At 28.3% G+C, this 22,093-nt stretch overlaps 1 protein-coding gene across 1 annotated transcript; it reads right to left on the minus strand.

Annotated features, from left to right (window-relative positions):
• Positions 1-14,092: 14,092 nt before the first annotated feature.
• Positions 14,093-14,728, minus strand: LOC136088098 (uncharacterized). Its single transcript, XM_065811759.1, has one exon. It carries the CDS (start codon positions 14,726-14,728, stop codon positions 14,093-14,095), a length of 636 nt encoding a protein of 211 aa, XP_065667831.1.
• Positions 14,729-22,093: the final 7,365 nt, after the last annotated feature.

Raw genomic sequence — 22,093 nt, forward strand, 5'->3', positions numbered from 1 at the left:
CTTTCATATTAGAAAAATGCATGTCTTTACTTCTTGTTGACCTAGATTTAAAATTTTGGTATAAAAATTCATTATTTAATAATACCTATTTAATGAAATTGGTTTAAAAAATAAAAATAAACAAAATATTTGCCGTTCCGGTGTGTTCTTCTTATTGTATAGGAAATATAAATACAGCTAAAAAAGTTCAGCATTGAAGTACAAAATGGGTCAAGTCAATAAATCATCTAAAATACGAGAAACGTATAACACGGCTTAATCGGACAACCCTTGAAATTCGTTGCATGTGTATTGACCTTACACAGCAATACAAAATATATAATAGATTTGATTCAATTAACTTTGTGACTACACAAATCACACCAGCTTATCTAGGATCTAAGTATAGTTTAGCGATCCATAGGCGCCCGCAGAATTTTTTAATGTTTCAGATAGGAAACTTCCACACATTGTGCAAACTCCAAACTTAAGTATATTCAAAATTATGCCAAATGAGGAAGCCTTGCAAAAATTTGAGATGGCAGAGGCCTTGTAACAAAAAGCCCTAAAACTCTTGTCCCTCCTGCCCAAACGTGAGGGCACTGATGTAGTAAAATTTTCAACTTTACTATCTTAAATTAAATTTAAATTTATCGACAGATTTTAAATTTCGTAGAAAAATGTAGTAAATTACAAAAGTTATGACCATGGAAATTTTTCGATTCCTCCCCCCCCCCCCTCTTTTCCCTAAATGAGGGGTGTAAGTTTTGCATGGTCATAACTTTTGTAATTTAAAATACTTTTCTACAAAATTTAAAATCTGTCGATAAATTTAAATTCAGTTTAGGATAGTAAAGTTGAAAATTTTACTACATTAGTGCCCTCAATTTTTGCAAGGCCTCCTCATTTGGCATAGGTATGAACATACTTAAATTTGGAGTTTGCACAATGCGTGACAGCGCCCTATATGAAGCATCAAAAAATCCTGCGGGCACCCATCTAGCAACCTCATTAAATTTGTAAATAATAATTATTGTTAATTGAATAAATATAAAAATATTGTAATTTTAAATTAAGGTGGTAAACTGGTAAAAAAAAACATAAAAAATTGTGTGTGTTTTTTTTGTATTCATATACGGTTTTAGTTTTTTTATTAAAAAAATAGTTTTAATAGGTAGTAGTAGTAGAAGTAGTAGTAGTAGTAGTAGTAGTAGTAGTAGTAGTAGTAGTAGTAGTAGTAGTAGTAGTAGTAGTAGTAGTAGTAGTAGTAGTAGTAGTAGTAGTAGTAGTAGTAGTAGTAGTAGTAGTAGTAGTAGTAGTAGTAGTAGTAGTAGTAGTAGTAGTAGTAGTAGTAGTAGTAGTAGAAAAATGGTGCAGGTTTTGGCAGCAAGTTTTATACTTTAATTTTATTCATATCAATATATAAAAATTTACATAGACATACATAGTTCGAAGTATAAGTTTGTACTTTATTTAATTATTGAATTCCATTTGCCAGTCAATTTTGTTAAAATACTCAGATATCTTTACAAAGTTACTTTTGTGTTAAATGCGTTTTTTAATGGGTTTACCTACAATTGCAGCGTTTTAAACAATGTAATTCGATTGAAGGATGTGGTGAGATTTCAGAGGCGTTAAAGATGCATGGTGAATATCAAAGACCCGATTTTCATTTTTTTCTATAATTAGATCAAGAATGTTGTTCGCTGTGATGTCATTAAGTTGAAAAATAGGCTTAGTAACGAATTGAGAATTGCTTCAATTCTCTCGAGTGGATCTAGCATGTGTGGCCTGTATATGCAACCTAGAAGGATGTGTTCGGAACCATAAGATATTTCGCACAATACTTGTTCAGGGGAATCTAGCAAAACGATTTCGCTTACTTCATAAGGTTTTAATGAAGTGTTGGCATAAATAGCCACCCCACCTCATCTGCAAGACACGCAATCTTTTCCGAATAACATATAGTTTTCAATGTTAGTTCTCGATGGTTCATGCTACCAAGTTTCTGTAACGAAGACTATTTTAGGCTTGTATGTCTCAATCGATGCAAGAAACTCTGGCATTTTAAAGTTAAGGGATGTGGCATTGGTGTAACAGCATGGTATTTTATGAACAGCTGACTGTTGTAGTAGACTGATAGTTGAAAGTGATTCATGCTCTAAAGAAATGTCGTTTAGATTCAAGTTGTCATTATATGGTTTTAAATTACTTATTGTTAATTGCTATTTGTCTACTTTAACCACAGCATTATTACGAATAACGTAGTAATAACCTACCATCGCCAAGTTGTTTTTTAAATTGAGAGGCTCGTTTTTCTTTTTCAACTCGTCTTGCAATTATCTATCTTGTCTTCTTTGTGCTTCTGTCAGATCTGGAATAACATAAACGCCTTCAAATTTACGCCGGGCAGCCTCAACTATATTATTTCTGGTGACAGTGTCGGTCTTCTCGACTATAATAAGTGGAGGTTTATTTGGAACTTTTGACCGTTAACGAAAACATTTTATAACATTGTCCGATTTAATTTTAACGTTGGTTAGAAGCTCTTTTATTTTGTTCTCATCATCTACTTGCTTCTCGTTAGGTTCTGTTTTAGTTGATGCTGGAATGCCAAAGACGTTGAGGTTTTTGTCACGTTTCATTCTATCTTTGTTGTCAATAGCATCACAATTATGCATATCTAGTTGAGCTGGCGTTTTAATTTTTTTCCGACCACAACGTTTCATGCTTCCGTTGTAGTTAAGGAGGCAGCGGGGTTTTCCTCTAGCTGTTGGATTCGCTTTGTCAGCGCGATGATCGTCGATGTTTGTTCAACAACTGCTTTTGATAACGCTTTTACTTGCTTTAGAAGCGCCTCGTACTGATTATTCAACTCAGAAATGTTGGCTTTTGGAGGTGGTTATGTATAAACAACAGCGTATATAGTTTTTTATTTTTACATCTTTGCTTCCAACAAGTCTGCAAGCAACCACTTAAGAGTTGGAAGTTACTGGAAGAGAAAAGATCAAGTTTATGAAGTAAGATAACGATTGACAAACGACTTAAAAGTTTGCAAATTATATGAATCAGGAAAGCAAGATGAAGGAAGCGAATTTCAAAGAACTGATGTTCGATGAAAAAAACTAGAAGAATAAGAATTTTGGGAGCACTTAGAAACAGTCACAGAAAAGGGATGAGACTTAATTGAATGACGAGTAACATGAGAACGAGTTTCAGTAGATGGCACAAGAGACTTTAGAGCAATGTCCATTATAGTATTTGTAGAAAAGAAAAAGAAAAGCAACGTTACGACGATGTGATAATGGTTGGAGGTTGGCTGTAAGAGCAGTTCCAACTATGTTTACATAAATATTTATTTAAATTATATATATATATATATATATATATATATATATATATATATATATATATATATATATATATATATATATATATATATATATATATATTAAATTATATATATATATATATATATATATATATATATATATATATATATATATATATATATATATATATATATACATTTAATATATGCATATATATATATATACATTTAATATATATATATATATATATATATATATATATATAATATATATATATATATATATATATATACATTTAATATATTTATATATATATATATATATATATATATATATATATATATATATATATATATATATATATATATATATATATATATATATATATATATATATGCAATAGTATCTCTCTACGAACAATGGCCTATATAACGAAAGTGAAAATAAACAAAAAGATTAAAAAACGATAGACGCAATTTCAGAGTTTATGAATACGACTTGAGTAGATTAAAAGTAAGTAAGGAAAATAATACTAAAAATGTAAAGTAAAACCAAACTAAGAAAAAGAAAATATCAGATATAGTTGATTATTGCCTGGATTATTAGTGGCTGGATAGCTCATTTAGTTAAAGCGTCAAACGAAAAATTTATACCCGGACTGTTGCACGATACAGGTTCAAATCCTGCCACCGCCAACTCAGCGCTTGAGTAGTACTTCTGTAAGCAAAAATGTTAATCAATAACGGTGCTACTTTGGATTAGTCTTTATGGCTATTTGTGGCTGCTCCTATGCTAAGCCAACAATATCTTCGGATATAACATTGTATAAAAAATATAGCATGAAAATTCAGAAAAATAAAAAAATAAAAAATAAAAAATTGAATAAAAATGGTTTATAGCAAAATACTAATAACGGAAAAAAAAGAAAAAACTTACGCCACAATAAAATACGTCTTAAATTTTACGCAAACAAAATAATTGAAATCGACAAACTTTCTTTATTGCTATAAATATATTTACACGAGATGACTACAAGCCTGTATGTACTTTTTTTTTTTCACTACGCTGGTTTTAAAAAGCAGTGTGGTGGACACACTCCTTAAAAGTTATAGATAATAGAACAGTTTTACAGAGGCAATTAGTTATAAAATTTAGTAGTACTTTTATACAGTTTTCTTCGCAACACTTTTTTAATTTTTATTTTATTGCTCTTATTTTGGATGGCAACTAAAATAAATGTAGTCTTAAATAGAAAAAAAATAAGTTTAAAAAATCAACTTACAACCTTAAAGAAAAGTGTTTTTTCAGCATTATAAAGTATCAACAGTCAGTGACGGATCCAGGGTGGATGGGTAGTACACACCCCTCTCCCATCAGAATTTATGAAAAATTTAAATACCAAGGTTCAAAGTCGAATACCAGTTTAAACAATATATGCAGACAGAGCCGTCGCGAGGAGGAATGGTGGCGTAGGGGTCTAACCTTCCTAGGAAATTAATTAGTCAGCATTACATTCGGCAAAATTTGATCTGTAGATAGCAGTCAGCAAAGGTTTGCCAGCAAGGAGCTTTTTTTTTTTTAAGTTTTGGTATCAACATCCCAAAATAGTACCATTTGGTAACCCCCTCCCCTTCCCTTCGTTAAGAAATTCTTGATCCGTCACTGTCAACAATGAGCCTTGTCAGGTTTTGCTTTTTGCCGTAGAAGAAAAAGAGATTATGTCTAAACTATCTACTAGTTTTTCAAAATTGAATGAACTGATAAGCAAACTCTCAGCTATTAAATCTGACCCTGATGACTTCTTTTTTCTTTTTAACTTTAACAAACTCAAGGATTTGTTGAGTAAAGTTTGCGCATATCCCACATGCAACAGCAGAGATATAAATGTTTGTCATAAAGATTACAAAAAAAAGGTTTAACATTTAGTTTAAATTTACTTGTCTTAACTGTAGCTGGATTCATAAAATATTCATAAAATTCTTCTTCTGACATTCAACTTCCAGTTGAAATGTCAGTAAAGGTAAGATCAGTTATTACGTTTTGTAAACTGGGAAAACAATATGAAGCACTAAAAAGTTTTGCAACCATTATGAATATGCAACCATTATGAATATGCAACCATTATGAATATGCAACCATTATGAATATGCCTGCACCAATAGTTTATTCAGCATATGATGATATAAGTACATTTCTTTTACCTTTTTATATTGGCAGTACTATTAATAGTATAAAGGGTGCAGTTCTCTCCGATGCTTGACACTCTACGGATTCAAAATATAAATATCTAATAAATTTTAATCTAATCTAATTTAATTGTGATGACTTTGATCATCCATACCTTCTTTGAGTCCCTGTCGTTTATATAAATCGTTCTTTTTTTATAAAATGTTTCTGTGTATTTGAAAACGTTTCTTTGTACTTTTTTATTTTTTTAATGGTATGAACAACGAAATATATGTTAAAAAAATTTTTTTCACGATTGAAAGATCGATAACTTAGTATATTATACTCATAGAAAAAACGTCGGTAACGTACAATATGAACCTTTGTGGCCATCTCAAGACGAAAGATATATGAATTTTTATAGCCATGGCCAAAATCCGGGAACTACGACTGACAAATTAAAGTTTATAGTGTTATTCCTATAGCAAAAACACGCTAAATCTCAGCTGCCGTTAAATTTTCATTTCTATAGCTAACTAACTTTTTATTCCGAGGCTTTTTTAAGTCTACCTAATAAATAAGATCTGAAATAAAAGTCGATTGACAAAAAATTGTGATGAAAGTTTTACAAAACTTTTTAAAATTTGTTTAAAAAAACTCCCTAAAATATTTCCATATTCAATTCCAAAAATTCTAAAAAAGCTTATATATATAAATATAAATATATATATATATATATATATATATATATATATATATATATATATATATATATATATAATTATACAGTAAATTCTTTAAACTTTTTTGAGCTAAGCTAAGAGAGAAGGATCTTGCAAACATCTTCTGAGTTTATTTGGAGTATTAATTTTTTATAAAATCAATTTACATCAAATTTTAGTCTTCGTGTATAAAACTAAAATAAGAATGTTGCCAAAAATATTTGAATACTATTTTAGTGATATCTGTCATAAATACATTACAAGATTCTCAGAGAACTTTGTTGTTCCGAAATACATTACAAGATTCTCAGAGAACTTTGTTGTTCCGAAATACATTACAAGATTCTCAGAGAACTTTGTTGTTCCGAAATACATTACAAGATTCTCAAAGAACTTTGTTGTTCCGAAAGCTTAAAGTTGAGCTTATACTCAATTTAAGTATCGTAGGTTATATTTACAAAATGTTTTCCATACTTATGGAACATTTTCAGACAATAAAAAGATGACCACTCTAGATCTATTTAAAAAAGAATCTTAACGGTTTTTTATATTTATGGATTACATTGTGCTAGATTTTAAATGTATTTTTTTAAACAAAGTTAAACTCAAACATAAAAATCAAGATAAATTAAAAAAAATTTATTATCAAAGTTCATATAACAAAGTTTATTAATGATTTTTAGTTGTTGTATTATGATTGTATTAGTCCTCTCTTTTAGAATCTCTCTCTTTCAGAATTTCTCTCTTTCAGAATCTCTCTCTTTCAGAATGTCTCTCTTTCAGGTATGTGTATATTTGTAATATTTATTTATTTTTTGCTACTGTAGATAATGTAGACAGTTTAGGAATTATTATTTGCTTCTTTATGTAAGTAGTATGAAATGCCGATTCCAAGCCAAAAAAAAGCATGGTATATTTCAATCATTTTCAAAAAAAGTGGATTTTCAAAAAAAGTGTGTGTCAGAAAGTATGGTATTATTTCAACTATTTTTCAACATGTATATTATGAGATCTCTTCAACCAGCATGACATGGTATTATTTCAATCATTTTCAAAAAAGTGTGTAATCAAATATTTTAATAAATACGTTGCCTGGTATAGTTTTCTTAGAATACCTGAGCTATTATTAAAGGTTATACTATATACTAATGATCCATTAGTACTTGTATGTGGTTGAAGAGTATGTGATTTTGCTCCACGGCATGTTAAACTTGAATTTGGTATTATTTCTAAACTGTTAGAAGAAGTTATTATTTTATCAACATAATTTTTTGTAGCAGCATCACTTGGTTTTGTAGGTTCTGTTACATTTATTATGTTGTTTTCATTCATATCAAAACGGTTAATTGCATTATTTAGTCCATCCCTCCTAATAAACAAATTATTAGCTTGAGTTGATGTTATTCCATTTGTTACTTGTTTTGAATTTGAATCAGAAGTGCGTCCGAACTTATCAACAGCCATTTTCTTTTTATATATAAAGAAAGATTTTTTAACTAATTTTTTTTTTTTAAATTACCATAGATTATTAATGATATTCTGAAAATCACATCCTTCATCTAGTTTTTTTAAAACATATAAACACAAATGTCCACAGAATGAGGTATTTCCAAATTGAACTCTATTGCTATTATAATAAACAGGACTTTTTAAATAATTAACAACTTCAACTGGTGGTGGTAGTCCATAAGAGTCAAAACTTAGATTTTTATCTCTGTCTTTGTATCAGCAAATCCTGTGAAATACCAGCGTACTCGAATCTCCTGTATTTAATATTCCACATTCTTGTTTTTGTGTATTTTTAGGTAATTCATCTCTTACAAATACACCTTTAAAATGTTTTATTTTTAGTTTTTTTGCTGCTTTAATCAATTGAAAATTTATTTGTGGTTCATTTGGTAAAACTATTCCTTCAACATTGACAAGTTTATAATTATAACATTGATAACTGATATTATTTTCTATTTTTACTTATAAATTGTTTTTTTTCTCAAAAAAAACAATTTGGGCTATTCTAACCCCACCCCCTTGGGCTCTCCTACACCACCCCCCACCCCTTGGGCTCTGGGCTCTCTGACCTCTTTGACCTATAAATTATTTTCTTTTAGTTTGTAGTGTCCGAACGCTAATGTGTGAATACCGTTTTCTAAAATAACTCTTTTATCATCTTCTGCACTTAATGCTACTTTATTGATCTCTTTTGTGTTAATTTCATGTTTATAGGACCTTATGACATTCATTCTCCTAATATTCTCTCTTTTATTTAATAAGCAATCTTTATAATCTTCGTGTGTTATATAATTTTTAACAACATTTTTCCTTACTCCTTTACATTTTTTCTTCTCTTCTCCGTGTACTTTGTACGAATAGAACTTTGATCTGAGTCCTACAAATTCTTCAATTTGTGCTCCTCCAGACTTATCTTTAAACATTCCTATTACTTTCTTATTAACACCAACTTTAAAGCCTACATTATTAATTGCAGGATGATTCTTATCAAATTCACTTGTATCAAATTTGCTTTCAATACTATTAGCAATATCTGCATAAACGTCTTCTGTTTTAATTTCATATGCTAAAGAATCTGTCCCTGTGAATAATAGTTTTTCTCTATCGTCATATTTATTCTTTATGTAATCGTAATGAAATTCGTACATTAGTGTTTTGCTTAAATCTAATATACACATACCCAAGTAAATTGGTTTTGCATATTTTAATTTTGTTCTTTTCATATGTATCGCTATTAAGTTTTCATCAAATATTGTACTTTTTTCAAAGTTAGGTTTTGATGCTAGTTTAATAGTTTCATTTCTGTCTGTTACTAATTTAATATTTACTCAATTTTCAATATTCTCCATTATTTTTCCAAATACTGAATTGTTCATGAGTTTAAAAAAGTTTTTTTTAAAATAATTAGTTGCTTTAGCTCTAAGTTTTGTACTTACTTAACCATGTATTACTTAATGTATTTACTTAACCATGCTGATTTTTCAAATTTTACTTCTCAATGAATTTTAGTAATCTTTAATCCTAATCTTTCATATAGTTTTAGATTTTCATAATGAATGACATAATTTTTTATAATATTCAAGTTAGGGACTAATTTTTCAGCTTTATCAATATTTAATCTTTCAGGTGCAAGCGGATAATCATTATGTTCATCATGTAGATATTCAGGATAATCTAAATCGACTTCTAGTATACATGGAATTGATTTCCAGTTTGCTATTTCATTTTCATCCATCCATTCAAAACCATGTGTTGGAAGTGGTTTACTCATTGCTCATCCATATAAGTTATTAGCATTTAGGTACTGTATATAGGTTGATAGTTTGCTTTGATCATACGATTCATCCATATACTTATTATTAGAAGTTCCAAATCTATTAGATATCATAATAATTCCACCTCTTATACCTTTCTTTATCATTAGTAATATATCGTAATCACTCAGCAATTCTAATTTTATTTCTCTCATCTTCAATGCAGCATGCCAAGCTAATCCTGGAGCTGTATAGTACCAAGCAGGATCTAAATCATAATTTCTAATACAAACGTCTCTAAAATTTTCAAAAACATCAACGAGTAAAAGCACATCTGAAACGTTGTTTAAATCATGATAATCTCTAAATGATTTGCAATTAAACTCTTTTCCATACAATTTGTGCATGAGAGTAATCATTATCACTTAATCCTTCACCGTTTAATCTTGAAAAGAATGATTCTTTTGGTGGTAATTGTGTCTCATTAAATCTATCAATAGAACCAACCCAATCATATGGGTATATACCATTTTTTAATAGTAAATCTAGGTTTTTACCTGAATATAATTTTCCTATATTTTTGCACTGGTCTTTTGATAAATTCTTTGATAAAGCATCTAAAATATCAGACATAAATTTATAACTATCTAAGAAACGAATTTCACGTTTAACTTCAACTTTCTTACTCCCTTTATTAATAAACTCATCAACTTTAATTTCTATAGAAAAGCTAATTTACTTTTCTTCATTGTTTGCTATTCAATTCAACTTTCCTCCTGATAATTTCCTAATAAATAAGTGAGAATTGTAACCAGATAAATTGTGAAATAATATTGTAAAGAATTTTGGAATTTTATAATTTAAATTAAAATTTTGATGAGCAGCACCTCTATATTTTCCAGTAATATGGGAGTGGTCACGTACTTTATCATTTTCAAGATCTCTCCCACAAATGTGACATGATATTGCTGCATTAAAATCATGTTTGTTTTCATCAGTAAATATCATCCTTTTTGGAAATTTAATCTTGTTATAAATTTTCTTAATATCTTTTTCTAAGCTATCAACAAAAATTTGTGCAACATCATCAGTTTCATTAGTTGAAGTAAATGTGACTGGACTACTTTGATAAATACTTTCGTCAAATCATTTAATATAATAACAGAATAAACTTGGAATATGTTTTTGATATAGCTTAGATATTGAATAAGATTCATTCGGATTTGGCTCACAAGTGTCAATTAGTTTAATAAAACTTTCAAAGTCAGCATATACAACAAACGGAACTCTCATTGATTTATTGCGACTAGTAAATTGCATTGTCGATTTTGGTAGTGGAAGTTCAATGCGTACTGAGTCATGTGTTTCACAATACGATTTATGATTAGATAATGATTCTTCAGAATTAAACTCAAGTAAACAATTCCTACAATAATACACATTATGTTTATGTCTAGATGATTGTGAAGATAGCAGTCTGCTTAAACTTTTTATTAAACAATAGTGATTAGTTTCACCATTTGAGATTAATAATAAATCTATTAGATGTTTACGTTCATTATTCTTTGACATTTGCAAAATATGAATTTCTGAATTTTCATAACCAAATACATTAACACTGATATCTTGATTATTATTCTCAAATTGCGTGATTTGATTTAATGATACTGGAAATTCTATTTTATCCCAGTTTAGATTTTCTGCTTGATTTTTAAGCTCCTTATCTACTCTTTCAGGATGATTATCTTTTAGATTTAATGCTCTTGCAACACACCACTTAAAACATTGGTTATCTTCATTTTTTATATTATTTATTGCATTTTTATTTGCTAAATTTTAATCAAGTGGAATGTATGGTTTAGCTTTAATAGGATTATACTCGATAATATTTATTTCCATCTTTTCAACAGAAACAAACCTCCAACCTGATCCTAACTGTTGAAAAGATAATAGTGATTCCAAAATTTTATGCTCAGCACTTTCATATTATTGATTCAAATCTGTTGTTTCTAATACAACTTGATTATTCATTCTAAATACACTAGTTGTGGTTACAGTTTCTTCTGTTAGAATAGAAGTACGCTCCATTATACAAGTGAGAGTTATAAAAATCTTTGAATTTCAATTTTTATTTATTATTTTAATTGCACTTTTTTAGCAGCATTTATGAATGATAAAGCATCATAACCTTCTATTCCTTTAGCTGTAAGTTGCTTTGTCACATTTTTAATAGATGATTGATTTAATTTAAATTTTATTGCATTCATTTCTTTATTTATTTCTTTATTTATTTCTTCAACTTTATTTTCAGGTTCAACTTCATTTCTAACTTCCAATTTGTTGTATAAATTTTTTAATGAGTTGACTTTTTAGTTTACTTTATTCTTAATTATGTCAGGTACGTATGACACAATCCAATCTGCAATAGAATTAAATTTACTTTTTTCAGTTGGTTCCTATTTTTGCTGTCAATGTATTCACTGTATTTTTAATTGTATCAGGCACATATGACATAAGCCAACCTGTTGTAGATTGCGATGGTCTTTGTTCGATCGGTGTGTTACTAACTGATGTAGATTGAGTTTGTGTGCGCTCAACAGGTGTCTGCGCAAATTTTTTTAATAATTCACTTTTTCTCATTCTATAATGTTTAATTTTTTGCTCTTGTGCGATTTGTTTTAGTTCTCTGACATTTTTATTTTCCATTTTTGTATGACAAAATATTTTTTTAAAATTTTAATTTTATTTAAATAATTAAAAAAAAAAAAATATCTAGTCATTTTTTTATTGTTACATCTTTACCATGATTTTTAAATATAACCAAAGCCTAGTATTTTACAATAATAATTAATATTATAAACATTATATATGTCTCCACCCTCAAATTCTATAAGAAGGTTCTATAACCCTCTCTATTTTAAAGTCACCATCTTTTTCAATTTTAACTGTTCTATTTTCAATTTTAACTGTTCTATTTTCAATTTTAACTGTTCTATTTTCCATTTTAACTGTTCTATTTTCAATTTTAACTGTTCTATTTTCAATTTTAACTGTTCTATTTTCAATTTTAACTGTTCTATTTTCAATTTTAACTGTTCTATTTTCAATTTTAACTGTTCTATTTTCAATTTTAACTGTTCTATTTTCAATTTTAACTGTTCTATTTTCAATTTTAACTGTTCTATTTTCAGTTTTAACTGTTCTATTTTCAATTTAAATAATTTTTTTTATTTGAAAAAAGTAAACAATAGTTAGATAATTCTATAGTTACATCGCATCCTCTTACATTTTTGTTTTCCTTTTTTTTATATAACAAGATTTTATTTATCAGATCTTTAGATCCATTCAAATTTAAAAATATTTACAAAGCACATGTAAATATTTTTTAAGCATATATTTATTATAAACATTCTATATGCCTCCACCCTCTAACTCTCTCTCAGAACTTTCAGATTTAAATATTTCAATCTCAAATCCATTATCAATTTTCCATCGCGTAATTCAAGATATCTCCATCAATGCTTAGTATCTTGCATAGCACTATATAATGATTTATATATTTTAACTTCTCCAGTTTCCATGTTTGTAAATTTAACAGTGACTGGTTTTTTCTTAATTGTTTTTAATCTTTCATATTTTGGATCTATTTCTTTTTTTTGTTTTTCACGATGTATTTTAGGCTTGATTGTTTTTTTTTCTCATTTGCTTCTTTCATTGTGTGTATTCTAGGTCTACCAACTGGTCTTTTATCATTTATTTATTTCACTTCATCCATAATTGATTCTTTATCTATCAACCCATTATCTATAGCAATCATTAGCAATGAAGCGATATTGTCAGATGTTTTTTAAATGTTATTTTCCTCTAATAGATTTTTTAAACTCTTCTTTGTGTATTTCATTCTTTTTAATATATAGAAAGAAAATTTAATAAACAATATTCATTTTATTTCCGTCTGATTGAAATTCTATCATTCTATCAGATATTACAACTGCAATAGCTTCAGTATCTGCTAGAACAGCCGTATTAAATGTTGCTTTAACTTGAACATCTATTGTTGATGATTGATCTATGTTGTTGATCATTCTATCAGATATTACAACTGCAATAGCTTCAGTATCTGCTAGAACAGCCGTATTAAATGTTGCTTTAACTTGAACATTTATTGTTGATGAAAAACAAAGAGTGGGTATAAATCTTTATAGTAAAAAGGAGTTATATTGCTGTGTGTGATCAATTCATTCATTTCATAAAACTTTTTATTAAACACAGCTGCATCTCAATTAGCTCTTGAAAATTGCTAATTTGGGAATGACAAATTATAATCAACAGCAGGATATCTTTCTTGATTAAGCATAATGTACATATTTTTCAAGTCGCAATGATCAAATATTGAAGCATTAGCATTTTCGTCTCCATTCTTACTTATTTAAAATGCAACAATAATGTATCTTGGTTTTTAAGGAGATGTCTTTACGCTCAATTTCCAAGAAAATGTATTAGATTGTGCAACAGATATAGTATCACACTGACGCGCTTGAAAACTTACTGGAAGCGTCACTTTTGATTTGATAGATTTATAAAGAGTAATCCTTTCTACATCTGATGGGATCACATGTGGTATAAATAATTATACTTTATTAAGATTAACTTTTCCTAAAGCTGCAGCAGCAAGCTTAAAAATTGCGTCATCATCACTTTTTCTTACAAGAGTTATTGTATGTTTAAACCCATAAACAACTTTGTCGTAATCATCACAGAATCGAAAAATGTGTCTTAAAGGTATGCAAAATGAAAATATTCCTTTTGTAGTTGGTTTCTGGACTATGTATGCTTGTCTTAATGCGAACCCTGAGTTATCAGCAAGTACTGCTGTTGTTGCAGTATCTTTATACCACAATTGATTTAATCCTTGCACTAATTGAAAGTCATTTGGGTACTTAAACATTCCTAACATTGTAGTTGCTTGACCTGGGTGATAAATAGTTTCTATATCTTGGTTTGATAATTGGTATGATATTTGACTGAATAAATGCATATTACCATTATTTGTAAGCGTTACTGCATCTGTATTAGCATAAGCTGTTCCACCTGCAAGTTTAACAAGTTGTCCTTCAAATAAGAGATAAGCTTCAAATGGAAGTGTGAACAAATCTTGTTGCTCAATGTTGATTCTTATCTCTTTAGCACTATTTAGATTTGTGCGAGCCACTGGCTTATATTCATGGAATTCAAATCTTTCAATTCCATTATCTACAATTGGCATTTCTGTAAAATATAATACTTCGGAAGTTTTCACTTTGTTTTTTTAAATACAATATAAAAATTTTTTTTTTGATTGACAATTCTTAAAAAACTAATAATTGTATAAAAAATTTAGCGAGTCTACTACGCAAGTCTACTAAGCAAGTATACGCGTATACTAAGCAAGTATACGCGTAGCTCATTGATTTAACAAGTTAAATCTACGCAAGTCGAAGGCCGCGTCCTTTTTTAACTAGATCTTCTATTCTTATAGCATTTTCATTTGACACTTTTTTTGATGATCTAATTGCAGAACCCATCCTCATTTTATTTATATTTGTTGATATATCATCTGCATTATTTTTTTTAGATCTTTCAGATCCATTATTGATCAGATCATTAAATCCAACATCAATTTTTTTTATTAATAACAGGTTGTGAAACTAATTTTGAAGATGCTTTATTAATTATTTGTTTTACTTTTTCAACTGCAATATTTCTAGCAGCTTCTATCGCTGATGTTGAAAGTTCTTTTTCTACTGATTTAGCAGCAGTTATGGCAGTTTTTCCTAAATCAGTTGCAGCCATCTTCTTCAACGCAGCTGATGATACTCTTATTACATTTGACGCTTTTATTCGTTTAAATAAATCTCTTATACTTTCGAATATACCACTTCCTCCAGTAGCATGTTTCTTTATATATCTCTTATTATAAACAATTAGCATTTTTTATGTACTATATATTTTTGTTTGTTTATGCAACACAATGGTCGCAAAAAGTGACCAACGGAGCCGTCCAGTCACGTAGATCTGGGAGATTTGAAAATAGAAGTAGATTGTAGATGATGTCATTGGGTGAGAATCATAAATGAATGTAAAGACTATTTTGTAGGAGGAAGAAAATTTTAGGACTCAGGGATTAGGTGAACAATAACTCACGCTCTAGTCATACTAAACAAATGATAAAACAATGGTCTATGAGTAAACAAGTCAATATCGATCCGCTGGTTCATTAAAGTCAACCATGGCTAAAATTATCGCACGATACAAAAACAATAAAATAAGTAGATAACAAAATATAAAGTAAAATGATAAAAAATAAAAGTACGAGCAATATAAAAAGAAAAAATAGGCTAGTAAATGTGCTACTATATATGGTCTAAACTCTAGATAACAAACTGAAAACTGATAATCACCTGTGTGAGATAAAAGTATATAAATGTCGTTAATGTAACAAATTCATAATATAAAGCTCACAAAGCGCTATAATACGTGGGTGTAAGAGGTAAAAAAATGTTGGTGCCATGGTAACCAATCAGAATTAAGTAGTGGGTAATGGTGATCCCCCTCCTCAGGAATGCACTGCGATCACCAATGTCGTTTCGGAGAGCCCGAGACCTGCACTAACGCCACTCGTCAGGGGCGTGTCCTTGCAACAGAACTCACCGCCTGCACTCTATGTTATGCTAGTCAATATTGCAATATATAGCATGTTTCTTTATATATCTCTTATTATGAACAATTAGCATTTTTTTATGTACTATATATTTTTTTTATATGCACTGATATATAAAATATTTTGTATTGCTTTATACTGTGAACTATCTATTATACCTTGTCGTAATAATTCATCACAAATTGCAACTGCTTTATTTCTTGCTCCAGTGTTACCTGCTTTCCATGCAGCTATACGTAGTTCAAGAATTTCAATTAACCCATCAGGGTCGCTAGGAAGAATTATAGTTTGTATTTTTTTCCCTTCTCCTGTTCCTCTTGATTCAAGCTTCCTATTTTATTTTATATCTTTCCAAATGGGTGCAATTATTTCTCTGTATTTTACACTACGAGATGTCTTTGGTTTGCCTGTATCAGTAGTAATTGCATCTGTTTGTATTAATATATCTCTATATTTTTTATGATCATCTTCAGTATATAAGTTCTTTTCAGGATTAAACTTTACTATCAATTCCCAAAGACCAGGAGTACCATAATATGTTTCATCATCAATAATTATATTATCATCAATAATATGTATTGGCTTTTTTCCAATATAAAATATATTATCTTTATTATATATTCCAAATGTAGTATCAACAGATTTTTTACTAGTTGCATACATTCTTAGATAATCTGTTGCAATTTTTCCTAGCCTCGTATCTTTATATTCTTCATGAGAAGGCAATAGTTCTTTAGAATGAGTTATCATTATTTCTCTATTTGCTTCAGGATAAGAAATTGAAAAAGTGAGTGCAAATTTATTAGCTTGATCTTGCAATTTATTTATGTTTTCCTTTATTCCATCTTGATTATCAATTAATGGCTTGTACAATTTTTTTAAGTCAAACTGTAAATTAGTTTCACCGATCTTTGCATATAAACTATTATTGTATATTCTTTTTTTAGTATCTAAAAAATCTTTAACAATTTTGTCTCTTTTTTCAGGATCTTCAATTTTTAGAAATGACATTTTGCTTTTTTATAAAAAAAGATAAAAAAAAACAGAACATAAATTGTTATGTTGTGTCTATGTTTAATTTTTTATGTTGTATTTTATGTTTTATTTTTTATGTTTTAATAAATTATTTTAATACATTATTTTGTGCTTTTATATCTACATTTTTACTAAATCTGCTTTTGAGTATATTAACTGCATTATCTCTTCCTTGTTTAATTAATGATTCTTTAGTTTGTTCATCAAATAATTCTTTTGAATTTGTTATAATTTGCTCAAGCATGGCTTTAAATTTTTCAAGTTCACTAAGTATTAGTTTATATTCATTGTCATCTATACTTCCATCTAATAAAGCTTTAGAAATATAGTCACTTATTGTATCTAGTTTTGAATCAGCAAGTACTTTAATCTTTTCATGCTTTTCTGCTTTTAAATTTAATTTTTTATTAACTTGCCCTCCTATTAATGATAAAACACCTGTTCCTAATGCGGCACCTTCACATGCCATAGCTACTGGTGCTGCAACTATTGTTGCTAAAAAGCCAATTCCAATAGTTCCAAGTGCCATAGTGCTTGCTAGTAATTAATTATCAATTGCTGAAACTATTTTTACAGCTCTATGATACTTTTTACTTAGCATATTTCTCTTTTCTCTCTCACGCTTTATTTCTTTTTAAATCTCACTAATTGTGGTTAGGCGATATATATGTGCACTAATAATCTTTTTTTCTTAATCAAGTGCACTTGGAAGATTTGGATATATTTTATTGAAAGTTTTATTATCATTTGCACTCTGTGCATTTGGTATATCTGAATAAATATTATTACACAGCTTTTTGCAATTAAACTCCATTTTAATAAGTAAAAATAATTTTTTTAAAATATTTTTTTTAAAATATTTACAATTAATTCACAAAACATAAACTCCTTTTTAAATCAATAAACATAATCTCCTTATTTAATCAATACATCAGAATAAGAACTATTACCAACATTTATTATAATATCATTAACAGTCTCTGATATTACAAAGTTTTGTAAACTTAACATTTTTAATTTAAGTTCTTCTTTTAATGAAACTAACGCAAACCTTCATTAACTACTAAACCAAACTTTAAAAGAATATATTGATGTGATTTAGATTTTATTGGAATGTCGTGTTGTGCAAATATTTCATATTTTTTCTCAGTTATTAATACTGGAGGGTGCTCCAAATCTTTGTGTGGCTTAGAATGAATAAGTATTTTTAAAGATTTATCTGGTATATATTTGTTTATATATTTATGTATTGGCAGATTATTTCTTGGCATTTCTTTTTATATGCAATAAAAAAAAATAATAAAAAAAAAAAAAATTCGAGAAATCACAGAATCATATTCAAAAATGGAATATTAGCAAATGGTGAATTTGGTCCTAATAATAAACCTGATCCTGTTGATGTATATCCATTGTCATTACGTAAGTAAAATTCATCACCTGCAAAACTTCCTTTACTCCATGGTCTCAAATATAAACCATTTCCTCCAGCTGTCATTTTAACTCCTTTTCCATTCTTTTTTAATTACACAACACCCCCTCCAGCAATTTTATCAACCATAGGTGATCCAGCTGCTGAACCTACTCCTGTTAATAAGCCTGTTGCAAGTGCAGGAGCAATGCTTGAAAATAAAAATTTTCCAACTGTACCAAGGAAAGGTAATAGTGCTCCAATAAATCCTCCCTCTATTTGAGAATTGTGGGCTAGTTGTGCTTTACTTAGAGTAATTATCAAGCCTTTACTTTTCTCATATGCTCTTTTAATTCTATTCAATTGATAATCTGTTACAGCTAATACATGCTCACCATTTAGATCTGAATGTGATAACTTAATACTAGCTCCATAACCATCTTCAATTGTTTTTTTAAGTTTTTCTAATTGCCCTTGCGAAACATTTATTTTAGTATTAGTATATTTACTAATACTAAAATACATTTTTATATATAATATAAAATAATTTTTTTAAAATTACTTTACGATTTATTTTATTAATATTTATTATTTTACCTCTCTTATATGAAATCTAATAGTCACTTCTTCTTTTCGTAAATTTAAAGGATTCCCATTTTGATCAATCACTTTAGTTTCCATTTTTGATATTGTTTTTAGTGTTAATGGTAAGAAAATTAAGTTATACGGCTCTTGAATAATTTTATATCCAGGACCTACAGTTGGAAAAAATGAATATATAACGTTATCTGTTCCTCCATTTACATATGATGATACTATTATATCACTTGTTACTCGTATACTGTTGACTCTCAATATGTTTTCAATATTAGTTGATTGATATGAACCTGATGAAAATACTAGACTATCAAAACCTAAAACAGATCTAATCGAGTTTGAAGTTGTAAAATCAACTTTAAAACCAGATGCAATATTTAAAACTGATTTTAATGTATTATTATTTGCTTCAATTGAAATATTTGCAACTCCTGCGGCATTACTACCGTTTTGAGTCATAACAAATACAATATAATCATTTATATCAGTAATCTCATAATATCCTTCGGGAATGTTTATATCAATCCAAGTTGCTGCATTATCTGTGCCATATCTAATATTGTTGTTTGAAGAATCGATATTAGGAAAACTGTAATATGTCTCTAAACTAACCATAGCCATTTCATATTCTTTATCTTCTCTAAGTGAAATAACAGAAGCAAACGAAGTTTTTATAATATTGCTGTTCCCAATTATATTTATACTAGTCATTTTTGTTTTTTTTATATATAAGATAATATTTTGTTTTTTTGGTAACTTTTTTTAATTAACAAGTTGGTATATAAAAACAATTTAATCCATTTCTATATTTTCCATTATCTTTTTTAGAAGATAGATCTATAATAACAAATCCATGAGACTCTGACCAAGCTTTCTTGCAAAAACTTTTAAAGTCCTCTTTTGACACTTGAAACATGATCATTTTAAATGTGATTTAAATTCTTTGAATCGTGTGGGAAAAAACAAATAAAGTTTGTATTTTCTCGTATAGTTTGCTTAGGTAACATAAAATAATTTTGTGCAAGATTGAAACAATCTACATTACTATGTCTTCCTCTTATATAATATTTTTCACACTTATTTTGCTTTGTTAATTGTAAATCATCAAATATCATCAAATTACTCTTTTGAATATCAAGATCTTCAGGAAAAGGTACATCTTCTGCTATTTCAAAAAACTTGCACTCCATATCCGTTTTCTTATTTAAATTTTTTGAAATGTCTTCAATTATAAGCTCAAGGTTTGCATTTAATTTTTCTATTTTGTCTTGTAAGTTAAATAGATCAAGAATAATTTCTTTTGGTAATTTTTTTTCAAAAGATTGTTTTAATATTTTGTATTCTGGTTAAAAAAGAGATTTTCCAAAAACTTGTAAACTATTATAGTCTAACCAACTAGGTCTCAAAAGTAAATTCAATAATAAAGTAGTTTTTCCACAACCCAACTTTCCAACGATAATTCCACTTATACTCTTAGGAAACAACTTATTATTTTTTCTCTTATTGTTATTCGCATTCCATTACAAATCTGTAATACCCATTTTTATATATCTAATAATTTTTCAAAAAAATATATTTAATTATTTTATTTTCTATATATATAAAAATGTACTGTCTCAAATGTAGAAACAAAACAGCTACACTAAACTTACATAAAGTTGTTAGTAAAAACTATAAAAATATGCAACGTGGAAATTGTGCTGTTTGCGGAAAAATAAAAAATAAATCCGTATCATCAAAAGAAGGAGGTGATTTAGTAAGCTCAATTAATTCAGCAACAAGTAAAATAAAACTACCATGGTCACAGTTTCCAGGTGAAATGCATTTACCTTCTATGAACTTTGCAGGTCCTGGAACTAATTTAGATGAACGATTAACTTCTACTGACGCATATAAAGAATGGAGTAAACCTGTAGATAGAGCTGATAATGCAGCTTACCACCACGATCTTGCTTATAAATACTTCGATGATACTGCAAAAAGAAATTTAGCTGATAAAATTATGATCGAAGAAATGGATGCTATAAAAAATCCTACAATACGTGAAAGAATTGAGGTATTATAAAACCTATTATATCATCTAAAGCAAAGTTTTGATTGGGTTCTTTGAACCCATATGAATTAGATGTTGAAAAAACCACCAACAATCAGTAAAAAAGACAAAGATAAAGATTTAATTCTTATGGATCTAAAAGACCTAAAATGGACTGACAAACTTGCAGACGAACTTTATAGACCAGTTGTAAATCGTTTCAGAAAAAGAAAAGTTATTGAAAATGGAATCGATGAAATATGGGCTGCTGATTTAGTTGACATGAAATCTTTTTTCTAAATTCAATGATGATATAAAATACTTATTAATGGTGATAGATGTTTTTTCGAAGTATGGATGGATTGTTCCATTAAAAAGTAAAACTGGAGTTGATGTTGCTAATGCTTTAAATAAAATTTTTAAAGAAAGATGTATAAGTATTTTTCAGCTAATTCTACTAGAAATATATTGACATTTTAGATTAAATGGCAAATAAATACAACAACACAAAGCATTCCTCAATTAAAATGACACCAGTTGAAACTAGCGATAAAAAGAATGAAAATATTGTTTGGTTAAATCTAAATGGAAGTTCACGATCAGAGCCTGTTAAACCAAAGTTTTCAATGGGTGATAGAGTTAGGATAACTAAAAAGAAGGGAAAGTTTGAAAAAGGATACACACCAAGATAGACTAAAGAAGTTTTTACAGTGTCACACATTCAGTTCACAGATCCACCAATGTATAAAATAACTGACGATAATAGTGAAGACATTTTATGAACAAGAAATGCAAAAAACTGATTAAAACATATTTAGGATTGAAAAAGTTATTCGTAAACTCAAAAACAAACCATTAG

The sequence above is a fragment of the Hydra vulgaris genome, chromosome 12 (genome assembly GCF_038396675.1).
Source record: "Hydra vulgaris chromosome 12, alternate assembly HydraT2T_AEP".
Taxonomy (NCBI): Eukaryota; Metazoa; Cnidaria; class Hydrozoa; order Anthoathecata; family Hydridae; genus Hydra; species Hydra vulgaris.